Below are 18,582 nucleotides of genomic sequence, written 5' to 3'. Positions count from 1 at the left end.
TCTCAAGTGATTAGTGACCATGACTAGTAGCTGAAGCATTAAAATTGCTGTCTGCAGACTCTGGGAGCATGCCACTGCCATGATTCATATTTGGAACATTTCATTTTCTTTTGAGAGAACTACTAAGAATTTAAATTCAGGGTTAATTTCTATGGAAATTAATGACGTATCACTCCACTCTTGCTAGGGGGAGTTCCAAGCTCCTGCAATGACTAAAAGGAAGCTTCAGGCCCTGCTTTCCTTATGCGTGGGTGTGCTTTTTACAGCCATAACTTTCTCGTTTATGCCATGGAGATGAACTTTGATGTCATTTCAGTATCCTAGAAAATAAATGTCAGAGTAAAAAGAAGGTTAAATGCTTCCCCACTGCTTCTGCAGTGAAGTATTTGCTTCTACAGGATCCACTGATTACAGGCTTTAACAAGTTTGCTTGAGAACTGTCTTGTTTTGTAGCTCATGATGAAATGTCAACTTGCGCCCTAAAGAAATAGGGTGTTTTTTCCCTCTTCCTCTACGTATTTTGTCTCTGCCAAAATTCAGCTTTAAGCAAAGAAGAAAATACTTTGAGTGTTTTCGTAAGGTTGCAGTATTGGCTCCTGTGTTGAAGGAGCTGGTGAAGTGGAGTAATGAGGCCTTTGACCTTCCTTTCTTAGTTTCTCTGCTACACAGCCATCCTGGAAGTTAATCGATTCAAAACCATCCAAATCTTTATCTTTTATTAATTAGCTATTGATTAAAAGCGTTGAGTTGACAACTAAAACAAGTAGGTGTAATAAATCAGGCTATATAGGTAATATTAGATTTTAGGCTGTATTTGATATCAGTTAACTTGCAGGGCTTTGAACAGGTAGATGGATTGGGAATTTTTTTTTTTGGCTATCTACTCTTTAGACTGAAGGTGTTAATTGGCTGGAAGTTAGTCTTTGATTGTTAGGTTCTGTAAATTTTTGATTCAGTAATATCACCAATAAGCACTTAATGGTATACTTAAAATAGAAAAATCAACAGCATTATGCATAAAAGTTCTACTATGCCCTGATGAGACTAAGGATTTTTTTTCCTGCTTTGAACTGTTATTTTTGCTTCTAGTACTTCAATTTAATTACTGTGAAGTGCACATTATTTAAAGGCTTAACTTTGCATTTGTATAAGCATTTACATAGATCCTTCCATCTAGATTTATTCAGTGTTTTGCCAGATAGTGGTTTATACTTAGGAGTAATTCAAGTGTATTTGCATTGAGATACTGCAGAACAGCTAGGAATTTGAAGCAAAACAATATTGTAACAGTCATGGTTGTGGAGAGAATTTAGGTAGGCAAGTTTCCAAATTATCATTTGATAGGGACCCCAGTGTTGCAAATATTTGCAATTGGAAATCGTGGCATGCTTCTCAGCGTATCTTAACAGGCTGATGCTTTTAACATGCTTTATGTTTACTAAACATGGTACCAGAAAGAGTACTTGCCTACATGACTTCCGTAGCAACTGTTCTTCTGTACTTCTCTTAGGTATTTTGAGGTATTTCAAGCCAGTGCCAATTCAGATAAAACTACTCATTAGTATGCACATGCATCTAATTGTTGGTTTTAATGGGTTTTATCTAGCTATGTACATTATGCAGTGCTGTTGGGAACTGTTAACACCATCAATTCTATTGCCTTTTATAGTAAACATTTTTTTTTTGAGGGAAAAAAAAAAAAAACAACCATGACTTCCTTATATCCTATTTCCTATTTCGAAAATTGAGGCGAAGTACCTGACAAATGAGAACAATTCTTATTGTTCAAAATAATGCCCAGGCATGGAATTTGCTTTGAAAGGCTTTTTGTTTCTTTGTTTTTCTTACAGATCAGGGAAACTGGCGAAAGACCCAGTAATGAAGAGATCTTAAGGTTCTCAAAACTATTTGAAGATGAGTTGACACTGGACAATCTAACCAGGCCTCAGCTGGTGGCACTTTGTAAATTGCTGGAACTTCAGTCAATTGGGACAAATAACTTCCTCCGTTTCCAGTTGACCATGAGGCTGAGAAGTATAAAAGCAGATGACAAAGTGAGTCATTCGAAATATGTACTGGTTAATAATGTTTATGTGTAAGACTGAGAGTATTTATGTAAACTTTTTCTAAGTATTTTCCTGTTTTTGTCTTAATTATTTTTGAGCTAACTTAAAAAGGCTTAAAGAGTTTTTGAAATCTTATGTCTCTCTAAAGAAAAACCTGCCATTTTTTATCTACCATTAATTACAATGAAATTAATCATATTAAAAAGAAGGGCATTTCTATGAAACTGTAACTTGTGAAGGAGCTAATAGAAATACAAACTCGGAGAGAAATTGGCATTACCATTATGGAGCTGTTAAGATTACAGTGTAATGTTCACTGCTGTTTGAAAAGTCCAGGCTGTTTTGTGTTATTGCAGCAGCCTCTAGTGGCCGTTGTAAAAAATACAGACTTCTGGGAGTGTGTCGATGATTGTTTTTCATTTTTGAGCTGTTACACGGTGAGTTTATTTTATGTTTTGTGCAGCTGATTGCTGAAGAAGGAGTTGATACCCTGACTGTTAAAGAACTGCAGGCAGCGTGTCGTGCACGAGGAATGAGAGCCCTTGGTGTCACAGAGGAGCGTCTCAAAGAACAGCTTAAACAGGTACGTTTTTGCAAGATTGAATGCACAGGCTTAATTTTAATTGCTAGCTATGATTTTTGTTATGATTCTGATAAGATATTTTGATTCTGTTCTTATTAAGGGCTGGGCTAAAACAGTCTCCTTAATAAGCTTTTGCCATATGTACTGTATAAGTACATAGTAGCAGTGGGCTTCTGGTTTTTAACTGGGCCATGATGTTTTGATGATGCAAATACATACATAGACTTAAAAATGTTTTCAATTTTGCCTCTTTGTCTTGTTAACTATCTGTATTACTCTGTAAAAAAAACTTTTCTCTAAGTATATCTTGGAGAAAATAAATTTTGTCTTTTGGTTGTCTGGTTTAGAGGAAGATGCAAAAGAAACAAAATACTTCCTCAAATATTCTGTACTTCTTCAAACAAAATACTTCTTCAAATACTTGTTCAATGCAATCTCTTTAATTCTTTGCTGGTTATAGGCTGTAGCTCCTGTGCTAGGATGTTGATTGATAACTAGTGATAAAAATTAGAATTTACTCTTTTGCATATGCTTGAACTGATTTGTCAAAAGAGAAAGAAATCCAAAAGTTGAAGGCTTCTGTTTTATGTATTGTATTCATAGTGGCTAGATCTGCACCTGAACCAGGAAATCCCTACTTCACTGCTAATTTTATCCAGAGCCATGTATCTTCCAGACACCCTTTCTCCAGCTGATCAGCTCAAAACAACACTTCAGACACTACCAGAGAGTGTTGTAAGTATGATTTATACGGTTTATAACTAACTCGCATTTATCATCACTGAAAATCTGTTTAGAGCAGTAGATATTTTTCATTCTGCTTTTCTTTGAAAAGCTGAAAAATGGGTAGGTTTATTTGAGTGGCCTTGAAACGCACCAGTTGGATTTGGAGGGGCCTGAGAATAAAGCAAATGAAAAGCATTATTTCATTGCATGAGGGTAGACAGTAGTATAGAAATATATGCAATACACTTTTTACTTGAATAAAATCCAAACTACACTGTAGGCAATATAAAGATGCATACAGTGTTTGCAGGCCCTGCTGCTATGTTGATTATGGTTAATAAGACATGGAGTTGAAGTTTGAGTTACTCTATGGATTTCTTTTTCTGGATATCGGTGGTTGTTCTGAATGAATTCAGACCTTTTCATGTGTAGATGGAATTTCTCAGGCCATGCTTATGAGTGAAAGGCGAAACTGCTGATCATAATTCTCCACTTACGAAGAACAGAGATGGAAATGCTCATAAATGTCACATATCTAAAATCTTCCATTGAAAATTGACTGAGACATGACAGGCTGGGATATGTCTCTTGACTTCCTGATTTCTTATTGGATCTGGAAGCTATCATGGTTGAGCTCAGTTGCTCATATGAAGATTAATTCTATCTTCAAAACAACTTGTTCTGTACGTTTACCGATCCAAGTTTGACTTAGTCTGCTTTTGGCCAGTATGGATAAAGTTACATTACTCTCTTACAGAACTTAAATTTTGTTTCACCAAATTGTGTGTGTGTGTGAGAAAGATCTATTAAAATAAGTCATTCTCTCTAGTGTTTTTTTAATGTGAATTCCGTCTTTCCTATCACAATAGAGGATAGTTATCACTTGAAATTAATTAATTTCTACCTTAATAGCAATAACAGCTGTGGAGATACTTGAGGCAGATTTTTATTCTGTTTCTATATTTCAGAAGTGGAACCTTCTATGTGGTTTACAAACCTAATTATTAGAACACCATGTAGTTTTTAAGTGTATCATGTTTTGCTATTTTTCTTGGTTTATCTGAGTTGTAAAAACTAAATTTATTCAGTGTTAAACTCAGCCGGGAGTTGAAAATGGGTGCACAACTGTGTTCCTCTTAACATAACTGTTCGTAGTTGGTGTTGCAAAGATGCACTTCAAGAAACCTTTCTATCAGTGATAGCGTTTACTGTATTGTTCTGCTTCAGCGCTACAATTAGATCTGCTTGTCCCGTGCTGTTTCTTCGTCACTTTAGTGTTAAATTGTTTACCCTCAAATCTATTTGAGACCAGTTTCTTCTGTGATAGTGTTCTCAGAATTCATAAATAAAAGGAGATGGTTTATTATGTTCACTCAGATATTGGAACTGTTTCCTATTAATAATTTCCATACCACTAAGCATTTTATGCATCCCTGTGTATTAACTACTTAATTGAGAATTTCCTCAGCATAGAGGCCATGAACCAAGCTTATGTAGGGTTAGATAAACTTAGAAACTGCAAAAGCAAAACTTGTGATTAAGACAGTTTCAGGAAACCCAATTATTTCAATGTTTTGCTGTGAAAATGTTAATGTTTTGTAAAGAGAGAAATTATTTGAATACATTATTGGTGATCTGGAAAGAAAGAGAATGAAGAATGTATTACACTTTCAGGATGGAAAGCTCTCATTTTCAAAGAAAGAATAATCTTTTTCTGAAAAATGGGGAAAAAAAATAGGGCAGCTTTCTGGTGTTTTAATTGTATTCATTAGCATACCTGCACTACCTATCTCAGTAATGGTATACAGACTTTTTGTATTATGTAGAGAGAGACTTTTATAGACCTCTTGCATTATTTGTAGGCCAAAGAGGCTCAAGTCAAAGTGGCAGAAGTTGAAGGTGAAAAAATAGATAACAAAGCACGACTGGAAGCAACACTTCAGGAAGAAGAAGCCATCAGGAAAGAAAATGAAGAAAAAGAGTTGGAAAGAATGTCTGAAGCTGCAGAGAAAGCCAAAGAAACCCTTCAAGTTGCAGCCATGGTAAGTTCTGTTCTCAGCTGCTGAGAAATAAACGTCAGTGTCATGATGAAAAGCAGCATGTTATGAGTAATTGCCTCTGTTCCACATGCTGTCTGCAGGAAACTGGACTTTAAGTCTACGTGCAGAAAAGGTGGGAAAATATTAAAACAGAATGCAGTACAGAAGGATTCACTGTGAAACACAGAAGACATTCTGTCTTACATATCTGATTTCTCCTCTTAATCAGAGTAATAAAAGAAACCATTTATTCCTCTAGCAAAAGATGTGGTGGCTTGTGTTTTTTCTTCTTGTTAATTTTGATTTTTAGTGTGTGTGTGTTTTTCATTACTGTAATTATAATTGTTCTTGCTTTTGGCTCTACCTATTTGTCATTAAGCAGGTGATGTCCTTGGTATACTACTTGAGTATAAAAGCTGCTGCTGGCCTAGCTTACTGGGTGCATAAAGCCTCAGTTGCTCACAGGCACAGTTTATTAAGTGCATTTGGTATTTTAATATGAAACCACTCAATATGTTGCAGTTTTTTTAGCATTGTCATAAAAATGTCTACATCTGTTTTGGCAATTACTTCTATTTTAAGAAGCCATTCTTTGCTGATCCTAATACAAGTAATGTTATCTTTGTTTAATTAAAATTCTTGGGTCTGTCAAATTTAGAAAGAGGTGGAATCAGCAGCAGATCTTGAACCAGCTGCTTTGCAAGTTAAGAAAAGTCAGATGGGTATGGATGGCGAACAAGAACTGGCAAGGGCAGATATGGAGACCTTGAAAGATACAGCACCCGTACTGGAAGGCATTAAGGTAATCTGGAAAACTCGACGTGATTGCAAATTCGTAACTACCAGTGCAGAAACAGGAAGTCAGCACAATAAACTTTTGAGTATTTCCTTTATCTACCTGTGTTATTGAAACTAACACCTGTTTTGGGGAGGCGCATTTGCACTGGCTGTAGACATAACGGATCTATGCATGTTTATATATATAATATATAAATTTTCATATATATAAGTAAATAAACGTGTGTATATATATGTAGTTAACATAAGGAAGGCAAGGACAAGAATAGCTAAAGGTGAGTGTTTTTTTTGTCTTTTCAAGGGTGTAATTCAGACCAAAGGATTAAATAGAGATTCCCAGGTTTGAACTAAACTACTGACTCCCTCTTCTAAGCAGATATGTGCAGTATACGTATACTATAAAAATTTTCTAGTATATTCTGTCACCATTTCTTCAGTATATTGCTGAACGTAATTCATACCACTGTTAAAAGTTAATTTCTAGGATTATCATACTTTGCGATGATCAGAGCATGCTTTGTTAGTCAGATAACTATTTGCTATCTGGCTTGGTTTTGGCTGGAGAAATTGTCCAAAAGTTCATACAGAAACAGAATATAGCTAGATCTTATTGCAGTCTTTATCTTCTCTCCAGTTTACGGATGTCTTTTTGGAGAGAGCTCAGAACTGGGTGCAGTGTTTAGATGTGACCAGGTAAAGTGCATACCAAGAGCCAGGTAAAGAGGCATAGTCACTCCTGTCAGTCTACTGACTTTGACCATGGTTGCTGTTAGCTTTTTCTGCCAGAGCACACTGCTGGCTCGTGATCAGGTTGCTGTCTGTTGAGGCTACCCAAGTGCTTTCCAGCAGAGCTGTCATGAAGTGGTCATAAAGAACAGGCTTGCACATATTCAGGAATAAAATAAGTTCCATGCATAATTTCAGAGAACTCTTTGAAAGAGTTACTCTTTCAACTCTGGATATGAATACCAAACCAAGATTTTTTTTAAGAGAGTTAAGAAATTGAGACTGGAATAGGCATTTCACGTTTAAAATATTCTAGTTAGCCATAGTTTTGCAATTACTGACAATAGTACGATATGAAATAAATGTTTTGAAAATGCAGGAAACTTGAAATAGTGTCATACTCTTGCACAAATAAAGGAGCATTTTTGCAGATTTTTTTCTTAAGAATGCCAGCATCGAGCCTTTCTATATAGATTCTTTTTTTTTGTCGTACTGAAGTCTTGTTCTTCTTGCACAGCCTTACAATAAGAAAAGTTATGTATTCAAAATAATGCTTCTTGCTTAAGCAAGCCTCTTGTGTGTGTTTTGTAGCTTGTTTTTTTGATGATTTTCAAGTGCCTGTTTTGCATCTTGTTTAGTGGCATTTTTAGGAACATGTTTTTATTAGTTGTCGCTGGTTATTTTTTGTGTGCATGTGTTTTTGAAATGTGGCAGAGATTAAGATCTAGAATGTGGTTTGCCTCTCCACTGTTAAAAAATTGATTTGTATATATGGTTAGTAGTTATTGCTTAAAATACTGCTGTAGAAGATTGGGAAGGCTTGTTTTCATGTTCTTTTTGGGTTTGTAACATTTTTCCATAAAATAATATATGTAGAGATTGTGTAGTCCAATCCTGTTGCTCAAAGCAGAGTCAGCTGGAGCGGGCTGCCCAGGACCGTGTCCATTTGGGTTTTGAGTATTTGCGAGGCTGGAGGCTTCAGTGCCTCTCTGGCTTGCCAGCCATTCCTCCTGGTTTTGTGTCTGCAGACTTGCTGAGGGTTCAGTCTGTACCATCCCAGAGGTCATTAATGGAAGTGCTGGGCATCCTGTTGACCCCTGGGGTACACCAGTATTGACTGGCTTCTACTTCCTGGACACTATCATTATCTACTTGCTATTATTATAACATAATGTGTTTAATTTAAACTGCTGCCATACAGATTCTAATGGTAAGAGCAGAATTTGGGAGAGATTTATTTCAGGTAAAAATAATTCAAAACAGAATAACTAAGGGAATTAACCATTTTATTTCAAACTCTTATTTCCACATTAGTACACAGTGTTACCTGTTGAGGGAAAAAATATTAGACTGACTTCTTGAAGATGACTAATTTTATTTTAGGCAGAGGAACGTGTTTTCAAACTGAGTTGCTTTCTCTTTTTCTTGTTTTTTTTTTTTTTGGCTACTGTATTAAAAGCAAAAGCAAGGTTGATGTTTATACAGTAACAGGACACCGTCTACTCAGAGTTTCAAAGGGCATGAATGTGTAGTTTAAGAAGTTCCGTAGTTGTTTCTTGGAAGTATATCATCCCATATGTTTATGGCATCCTTGTTTGCCTGTGTCTTTCTGTATTCTGCTTATATGGCTGAGAGTCTTTTCAGAACAAAAGCTGGTGTCTGGGTAGGACTAGTGCAATATGCTAAATGTGCCTACTAATGTGTGATTTTAGCATTTTTAATGAATAATTCTTGAAATTATATTTTTGATGTATTTGTTTGGGGGTTACACTTTTATTCTCAGCATTTTAAAAGACAAATAGACGTCACAAACTATGAATGTTCATACACATCATTACACAAGTTGTTGAAGATCATTTTGTTCCAGCTCAGCTTCCTGAACTTCGCTCTGCAAAATCTTTTGTGTAATGAATATTTCCTGTATATAATATCAGAATCATTTGTCAGTTTGGGTTTTCCATTGAGCAGGGAAGGAAGTAAAACACTTTTAAATGAGACATTCAGGTACAGGATTTCAAATAGCCAAAACCCACATAATGAAACATACTACCTGGTCTTGCTTCTCATGTGCTTAGAAAGTACCATGGCCCACTAATTCTTTTAGTATTTAAGATTAAATTTTGGAGCACTAGCTCCAAAATGCCAGTCTGTACTATGTTGTCTCTGAACACAGAAAAAGAATCTGGAGCATGTCCTTTCTTAGAGTTTTGGGGAAAATACACGCGTATCTTTCAGTAATCTGTATATATTTTCTGTTACAGGGTGAGGAAATAACTAAGGAGGAGATTGACATGCTGAGTGATGCTTGTAACAAGCTGCAGGAACAGAAGAAATCACTAACAAAGGAAAAGGAGAAGCTTGAGGAATTGAAGGGTGATATCCAGGAATATAATGAGGTAAAGTGGGGAAGGAAGTGTTTGATTTTTGCTTGCCTTTTTTTTTTTTTAAATTCCTGTTCATGATCAGTTTTAGTATAAATGACCCCACATAATCAAAGATCATCTTACTTAGATGTCTGTTAGCTTGCTTTTGGTAGCTGAGTAATTGAGGTTTATACTGCTTTATGGGACAGTGCAGAGCTTTATTGGCTCAATGTGTTTAAAGCCTAGTTAGAATGATAGGAGTAGTTTCCACTAGATGAGGGTCCTCTTCCTGCTCTTATTTCCAGTGTGACCAGAATAACATGTGCTGAGCATGCTGCAGTTCCTTCTTGTCAAGCATAGATGTCAGTATTACAGATGCCTTGTGTTAAGTAAATCAATATTACAAAGGCTGTAGAAAATAACATTTAAAGGATGCATGAAAATGGCTGCAATGTTAAGCATTTGTTCCAATTTCAGTTTGGCTCTGTATGTCTTTTTATTTACAAATGGTGCTAAATGGCACTTGAAATGCTCATCTCTTAAGTTAGTAGTGGCTGTTGTAGAGAATTCAGACCCACAAAAATGTTTTTCTTTCTTGTGACCATATCTTTTAGGATTTGCAAGAAATAAAGGAGCTCTCTAAGACTGGCCAGGAAGAGGTAGTGGAAGAGTCAAAGGCAAGCAAGCGATTGACCAAAAGGGTGAACCGAATGATTGGTCAGATAGACAAAATTATTAATGAGTTGGAGACAAACCAAAAGACAGTGGATGTAAAGGTGGATGATGGTGCTAGTCCTCCTGCTGGGTAAGTGACTCACGAGCACTGAATGTATCTCTTACTGGTCATCTTAAGTCTTGCATATGTCTGACGTGTGATTAGAAAAGACTTAGCAAGTGAGTTGTTTAAAATCTCAATATTTATTTTAAAAACAAAATTAACAAAATTGTCCCATAGGTTTTCTCTTCTGCAATATGTTAGATATGGTTGAAGTGATGATAGGAAAGCAACAGGTATAATTTCCTCAGGTGCTAGTCAGGAAGGGGGTTCTGAAAGTCAGGATGTTGATTAGCATCATACCATCTGTAACACGTGGCACTGTTGATGGTGCAGGTGAAATCATGCCTTCAGTAATGCTACTCAGGCAGTAGGTTTGCCCTGTGTCACTGAACGAAAAACTGTGCAAAAGTATGGTGAGCATGTTCATGTTCTGCTTGAGTAGTGAACATGTAACAAGGGGAAAAATAGCGATAAAAATCTGTTCTGTCTGGTGTAAGGAGATAATATCTTGAAGAGAAATGAGGGAACAGATCTAATGGAAGTAAGGAGGTAAGTTTACATGGTTCCTTTCTGAAGACTTGCTTCATTTCGATTTTAACACACTTGCAAATGTGATGGTAAAATTAGTATTTGAGAGGTCTAGCTAAGAAGTTTATCCCAAATAAAAGGTCATTCCTTTCAAATAAAAGCTAACAATTCTAATTTGAAACTTCATTTATCAACACTTCTCCAAATCTTGATGGTACTAGAGGCTTTCAGGCAGTGGCGTGTCACACAGTCATATGTTGCTTGTTATGACGATGAGATATCAATAAACTGTGACAATTTTCAATTTGTGGTTATAAATGCAGTGTTAATCAAATTTGTGCTTGCACAAGTTTGTGTAATTCATTAAGAGTTTCCCAGCTTCCAAAGAGCATAACTTAAACAGAAATAAGGATTTTGCTTCATTTCCTTGCAAACTTGTTTTTTTCCAGTCCCCAGGGCAAGCAGTCATTTGTTTCAGATGTCCTGTAAGATTGAGACCATGTGAAAGGTGCTATAGAGGGTTCTTGATCAAAACCATCCAAATCTGTAAATTAAAAATGAAATACAGCATCTGCTTGTACTGAATGTAATTATGCTTTATTTAATGCATGGTTTTGGGGAGGAGAACTCTAAATTTTGTACGTGATTTGTTAACAATTGAAAATGGTAAGCTTGAACATTTGCTTAATTGTCAAAGGTTTGTTTTTTTAATGTTTAAGTCAAAGCAGCCGTTACGTAGTCATTAAAAATCATAGAAGCAGAAGTCCAGGATAATTAGTGGCATTCTGAGAATCATAGAATGGTTTGGGCTGGAAGAGACCTTAAAGATCATCTAATTCCAATCCCCTGCTGTGGGCAGGGACATCTCCTACCAGACCAGGTTGCTCAAAGCCCCATCCAGCCTGGCCTTGGGCACTGCCAGGGATGGGGCATCCACAGCTTCTGTGGGCAGCCTGTTCAGTGCCTCACCACCCTCTGAGTAAAGAATTTCTTCTACCCTCTTTTTGTTTAAAATAAAATGGCCCTTGAATAAAAATCAGTCTGTGCTTAGAGATTAGGGGCATGTATGGAGCATTAAAGCCCTTCTATTTAATATTTATTCTGCTCACTGTCTCCTGCATTTCAGCTTGACCTGTGCTGGAAGATGATTCTTTAATAAAACTGCAGAAACAAGCAGAGGTTTCAGGTTGCAGGAAACAGACAACTGTAGCTTCATGAAATGAATAAGCAGATACTGGGAACACTTCAAATCTCCTAGTTCTAATGTGAAATTTAGTCCTTTCCTTTACGGAGTGTATTCTTTGGTATGAGGAAATGAAGCGTATTTTAGTGAAACAGCCAAGTTGCTAAAAGCAATTAGTTGTCAAGCTTTTGCTTTCCTGTGACGTTGTGCTTTTTTTCTGTATGCTTGAGTTGTTTTGTGTAGGCCCACCTCTCCTAAATCCACAGGGGTGACAGGTGCGTGACACTGCACCTTTAATAAATGGAGAGTGTAAAGGGTGTTAGATATACAGGCTAGGAAGCACAGAAACTGCTAAACTTTCACCTGTATTTGTGCAATAAAGCAAGTGGAACCAAAAGTTTGAGCTTCTCTGGAAAGGTAAAGATTAATTTGAAACGTGCTTTGCTGATCGGTAACTCATTTTTCTTTTTTGCATTCTGTTCAGGATTAGAAATAATTATTTAATGTTTTACAAGTGACCTGCAGTGTAGTGACTTTCAGTACTGTCTTTGATGACCTTTAATCTTCTGGAGTAACTGCTTGCCGTAAAGAGATTGTGCTTCTTCTTTAGGGAGAATCTCATCAGTATTGCTGAGCTAATTAATGCGATGAAACAAATCCAGAAGATTCCAGAGGAGAAGCTAACTAGGATTGCAGAGGCACTAGATGAAAACAAGGATGGCAAAATCGATATAGATAATGTTGTTAAGGTAAGTCTATGAACTATTTAAAGAAAATAAGGCTAGCCATTCTTCAAATATCGTGCCAGTTTTGACTTGATGTCATATTGATGTCTTTTTCAAGAATCTTTACTTGATGCCAATGAGTTTTCTGGGCATGTATTGTAAGTATATGTTATAACACATACTAGCATCTCCAGAATTTATATGGCTATTATTTTTGGTAGGTGGGTGGGTGGGGAATGATTCTTATCCTGTGTCTGTTACCTGCATTAGAGGTAAGTTTGCCTTGCATATGTAAAGTTATGTGAAATCTGGTATTTCTGTTATGCTACTTGTGAATGGGAGGGAGAATGGAAAGGAGCTTTGGAAGAACTGCATCAGGAATACCAGTATTTGTCCGAAGTCTTTGACATATTCTGCCTACTTGTATACTTAAATTTCATTGTGATCTATATTTTCTGTGCTTGAAAGACTTCAGATCATCAGTTTTACTTTAGGTCCACTGTAAATGGCTGACTTTGTCAGTGAGGTCAGCTCTTAAAACTGACAGGGTCTATCTGGCAGTAGAAATAGTGGCCTCTGGTAACTTGACCTTTCTGTCTCTCTCTGCTTCCTTGCTGCTCCTTTTAAAGTAATGTCTCAGTGCTTTTCAGAGGTGTTTTCTACTTACTGGGTATTGTGTTCCCTATGTGATACCGTGCTTTCAGACACCCCTTTTTTACCCGCTTTGTCCTGTTTTCTCGTTTTGCAGAACTTTCTCAGGTTCCCCCTGTATTTCAAATCCTTCATTTTCCTGTTTCTTTTCTGCGTGGTAAACTTAGAGATGTCCTGAAACTTATTTCCTTGCAAGTAATTTTCCTACCCAGTACAGAAATCCTCTCTAAAGATAGAACACTATGGCAGCTAAAAAATACAGTATCAGCTTTTTGAAACACATTTTTTCTCTTCGCTGTTGCTCTGAGCAGCTGTTGCATTGAGTAACGTTTAGCAACACAGGGAAAATGAACTTCCTGAATTCTGCATCTAATGCTGAACAGTTTTGAGAACTTGGGGAGCTGTGTGATGAACACATTTGTACAAAAAGCTGTATAAGGGAATTCGGAAGTGCATGCTAAACTATTTTTTTCATTTGGAAGTGCCTTCTGAACTATTTTTTTCATTTTGCTCTCCGAAAGACCTACCCTCCCCCTACTCTGTTTTTTGTAAATTTATGCCTTTCTATTTAGTACAAGTCTCCTCAACAAAATGAAGTCTATAATACAGATACTATCTAAATACTATTTCAGAAGTATTAGATACTGAATCTGAGCTTTCTGTTGAAACATAAGTGGGTTTGTCTTACTAATGTTCTAAAATATGACTCTTCATGTGCTGAGATCAAAAGTTTTATATCACTTGCTTTAAAATTTGCAGGTATGTCTTAGGCACCGATTGTAGTTTATACTTATTTCGTGTAGGAAAAAAAAAAAACACACAACAAAACACTGTTCGTGAATATGAGAGAACTGGCTGCTTTTTTCTTAACAAAAATTAAGATCTAAAAGTGTCTGAAAAATGTAAAAGTTAAATACTATTTTAAATTTCATTCAATGTTCATGTAGGTAGTAGAATTGATTGACAAAGAAGATATTGATATTGGCACCAGCCAGGTCGCTGAGATTATGGCACTGCTTCAAAAAGAAGAAAAACTGGAAGAAAAAGAGAAAGCAAAGGAAAAGCACGATAAAGAAGCTGCAGAAATAAAGAATTAAGCTTCAGATTCTGAAGCAAAGCCCAGTTGTAACCAAAACTGTGTATATCTTTGTGTCTAATGGCTACATATTACTTGAGCTTTTGTGATTATGGAAAGTGTTTTAAGCTGATTCTAGTAATAAATCGTAGATACGTTTTCTGACATATGGAATGAAATTTCCGTTCATCAGAGAAATGATTTACTGTCATTCCATACAGATGAAAACAAAATATGCTTCTTCAGCAGTGTTCCTGCCCACAAAATCATGTATTTGCACTCATTGTTGTGGTACAGTGATCCATTAAACTTGCAAGTCTGCTGTATAAATTAAGTGTATTGATCATGGAAAGATGTTTTTCATTTATTTCCTTTCATCGTTACATGGGGCCCAACCTTGCTTTGCTTCTACCTTCTGGCTTTTTCAGAATTTAATACAAGCTTTCCCTTCAGTCACAATACCACATTTTTTGGTAACCTGTTGGTGAAGATTCTGTGGCTTCAATAGTAGCTCATTAGGTTGAGCCTTACATAAACTAAATATCACTAAGTTGTTGCCTCACTGACAGAGAATGTGACATTCTAATCACTTGTATGAATTCATGATTTTTTTTTCCTGTTGAAGGGAAAATCAGATTTATTTTTCCCTAGAACTGAAACTTCCCATGAAGTTTGCTTCTTATGGGTGCCTTAAATTTCTTAAGACTAGGGAGTAGATGTCACTTCTACTCAAACTTCCATGAATTACTAAAGAAAGCATTAGAATCACAGGAGCCTTTCGAATAGTTTCAGAACACAATCTGTCACAGAGTAAAATGAGATAAAGTGTTTGTCTAAACAGCGAAATGAAATTAACTGTAAGGGAAAAATGTCAGTTGTGATCTTTTTGCAAATATTTTTTAAAAAAAGCAGTTACGAAGGTGTGTTGGTTGTTATTCATCTGGCAATTACTTACCATAACTAGTTCTGTTACCTCTCAATTGTCATCTCAGGTATAAATCACTAACCAGGTACATTCGAAGTACTTAAATACTTTCATCTCATGGCCTTGCTTACTGTGCAGTCAGCAAGTGATGTCTGATATTGGCAGTGTTTTGATTACATCGGCTTCCTAATTAATTGATTGCTGTCTTTGTGTTATTAAATACTGACAGTAAGTCAAGGTTTACTTATTAATGTCTGTCCAGAGTAGTAAATTTTTAAGTTTCAAAAATAAAATACCAACTGTAGGATGTTCATATTTCCTGGTAACCTGAAATTTCCCTCGTTTCTTAAAATTTCTGATGAAATACAAGAAGTATGACTTGAACCAGCAGGGTTATTTTTTTCCTCATTTTTCACCCGGTATCACAAGATACTCTTGATTTTGTGTACATTATGAAGAGCACATCTTATGTCTCTGTACACAGCAATATTGAGGTGGGCAGTTAGTAGTATTAATGCTTTTAGTAGTAGTTGCATATTTTTATAGAAAATGTTGACTCCCAAATGTATTTCAGCATAATTCTATGTTCAGTATTTATCTAGATTGGCTAAATTATTTGTAAAAATTCATTTCAAGTTAGTGGAACAAAAAAGTTTGGACAGTCTCATGGCTTGCATAATGGACCATTGTATTTAGTTGTTTCCAAAGCAAAGTGTACAGTAGGATGTACAATACAAATAATCCTAGAAAAAGGGTCAGTGTTTAGTTTAAATATTAAGTTAATATTCTGTACAGTTTGAGAAGAAAGCTGCTTTTACAGTAGGTAATGTGACTGTTCCTCCTGAGAATTGCTGTAATTATATCTTAAGTGTAAAATTGTTGTGACAAAGCTGAAATTTCAAATCAGTATGAACTTTGCAATTAACATACCCATAAATGAGGGGGTTATTCTCTTGTAAATTGAGACTTACTTGGAGATTTCAGCATGAAAGTTAGTGTGTAAATTTTGAAGATAGGACTTCACTGGATGCTTTTTTAGGCCCAAACTTGTCTTAGGTGAAAAAGCAAGAGTAACTTGACAAAAAAATAAAATTTTAAAATAATTTTATGTTGTATAAATAACAATTAGAATGAATGGGCTTTTATGTACCCTAAATTTTGCATTTGCATATCTTCAGTTTGAGAACAGCATTTAACAGTCTTACTTAACATTCCTGAAATGCGATGAAGTTATTCGAACTAAAATGGTCTGCTAGCTTTCATGTGATAGCAAAAGCCTCAGCATGATGAGGACTCGAATGCATACAAGTTTAAAACAGGGAAGTAGCAGAAAAAGCTGTTTTCAAAGCTTTACGGATTGAAGTTTCATACATCTTTAATTCTCCTGGCAGTACGTTATCTGATTGTAGTGTTCAGGAGTTTAAGACACATTGCTGCTGTTCTTGGATTGTGTTTACTGTTCACATAAATTGTCTATGGATTAAGTAAGAAGGGAGCCCAAAGTAGACGATTCTTTTTTTATTAAGAATGTTCCAATTGAGATAATTGTGGTATGGTTATTGAAGACTTTCAGCTTTTAGACTGGTTTGAAATTTCATCATTGTATATGATGAAATTTTAATGGTTTACATAAAAATCACTTAAACATATGACTCTCAGTCACAAATGTCAGTTTTCCCCTGTTACCTAAAGAGTTTAAGTGACATACACAGCAGTAGCGAGGCATTTCTGCGGGAAATCTCTTTATTCTGATGTCAAAAGTAGGGAAGCCCATGACAGCTGGACTTTAACATGTTCTGCAAGCTCAGAAAGATTGGGAAGCCCTCAGTGATTGACGTTTACTCGGTTTCAAACCTTCACGAACAGCTCTACAGGTGATTCAGACAACGCGAGCAGATCGGTGGCTTGTGGACTAGCTCCAGATAACACGCTTTGTTGTCTCTCATGTTGACCAAAACCAGAAGCCGCAGTACTTTCAGAGAAAGGATGACTTCCTGGTGTACAGTAACCGGTCAGAACTTATTCCTGAGTGAATATTTAATCAGGAGATGTAAATATTTGTTTAAATAATTAAAAGGACGCGTGGGATTTGGGTGACCTTGTGACTTACACAGGCAAAGCCTCTACGCTCAGAGTTGGGTAATCAATCAGTAAAGCCGTTGTTGGGGTTGTTTCAGATCCATCTAAAATAAGATTTTGACTATAAACTATTGAGGTGAGTGTTTAAAAAAAAAAAGTAGGATGTCCTTTCTTCTTCCCCTTCAAAACAGTTATAAGACCTGTTTTACTGACAAATTTGTTTCCAATTTGTTATTTCAAAAGGTGGTTTTTACTGAGATTTTCATCGCTGATTGCATAATATATGAGTAAACCTGCCTGCAAGTTAAGTACCAAAAAGCTAACTTAATAGGTGATTTGTCAGCAGGAATGCATGCGGGTAGAGAATTCTCTTGACAAGACAGTTCATTGCACTATAGGCTTTGTCTGGGGGAAAAAGTTGCATCTTTTATACAACTCCAAAGTAGCTCTTGAACTTTGTATCTACATATCTTGCTAATCATTTAATCTTCAGCTACTTCAGCATGTATTTAAATCCTTTTAAATTGTTTATATGAAATTATTGGATATATTTAATTAAAAGAAAAATCCCACATTCTGTTCTTGGTATGTATTCAAAGTTTTGAGTTTAAGAATTTCAGTCCATGTTACAAATTTAAGTTAAAAAATTACTTGTCTGTGCTCTGAGCATACTGGTCCTGTGTTTGCCATAATGCAATATAAATTTTTTTAAGTTAATTGGAGCTTGTGTCCTTTTAGTTTTAATAAATGTATCATTTTGAAACCTGATCTGTCCATTACTTTATTTTCTGTTGCTTTTCTTTGTGTAGTGTTAATTGATTGCTATTCAGGTGAGATTGTTGGTGATGAGCTGAGTATTGAAACTAAGATGTTCAGGGTGGAAGAGGACATAACAGGTGGTGTGTGTGCCTATATATATATTTATGTATACATATATTCCTCTGTTAGCTTAATGTTCTTTACAGAGCTCACTTCAGTGTACAGCAGACTTCTAAGCCTTGAGCACATCCCACAAAATGCTTTTTCATTAGAAAGCTGTTTGTGATTTATTGTTACCTCTCTCCCTGGAGCTTTGGCAGCCTGGGTGGGAAAGCAGAGCCCAAGTCAGCAAGGTGTTCCAGTGCACATGTGGTCCCTTGGAAATAATTGAGCCATCTCGAGCATAATTTGTATTGGAATTATTCTCGGAAGTGTCAGTGCTCGTCTCGGCTCAGCTGTGCTCAGGACTAAGAAATGCAGAGCAGGGATGATCCAGGCCCAGAAGATTCAGAGGTCCTGTTGCAGGGGCCGGCGTTGCAGCCAGCCCCCTGGCTTCTTTCAGATCGGATTTGGGAACA

The 18,582-nt window shown here is 36.2% G+C and overlaps 1 protein-coding gene across 2 annotated transcripts in view; it reads left to right on the top strand.

The window, feature by feature from the left end:
* The window catches only part of LETM1 (leucine zipper and EF-hand containing transmembrane protein 1), a 54,980-nt gene extending 36,967 nt beyond the window's left edge, over window positions 1–18,013 (top strand). For both annotated transcript variants that reach the window (XM_013178469.3, XM_048046574.2), the window contains 9 exons: window positions 1,851–2,054; window positions 2,530–2,649; window positions 3,253–3,384; window positions 5,238–5,417; window positions 6,073–6,216; window positions 9,200–9,334; window positions 9,916–10,106; window positions 12,401–12,539; window positions 14,114–18,013. In XM_013178469.3, the coding sequence (XP_013033923.1) occupies window positions 1,851–2,054; window positions 2,530–2,649; window positions 3,253–3,384; window positions 5,238–5,417; window positions 6,073–6,216; window positions 9,200–9,334; window positions 9,916–10,106; window positions 12,401–12,539; window positions 14,114–14,263 (1,395 nt within the window). In that variant the 3' untranslated portion in view covers window positions 14,264–18,013. The remainder of the gene's footprint in view (window positions 1–1,850; window positions 2,055–2,529; window positions 2,650–3,252; window positions 3,385–5,237; window positions 5,418–6,072; window positions 6,217–9,199; window positions 9,335–9,915; window positions 10,107–12,400; window positions 12,540–14,113) is intronic.
* The last annotated feature ends 569 nt before the right edge of the window (window positions 18,014–18,582 follow it).

Source organism: Anser cygnoides, chromosome 4 (genome assembly GCF_040182565.1).
Source record: "Anser cygnoides isolate HZ-2024a breed goose chromosome 4, Taihu_goose_T2T_genome, whole genome shotgun sequence".
Classification (NCBI taxonomy): domain Eukaryota; kingdom Metazoa; phylum Chordata; class Aves; order Anseriformes; family Anatidae; genus Anser; species Anser cygnoides.
This window is presented reverse-complemented; position numbering and strand designations above follow the sequence as displayed.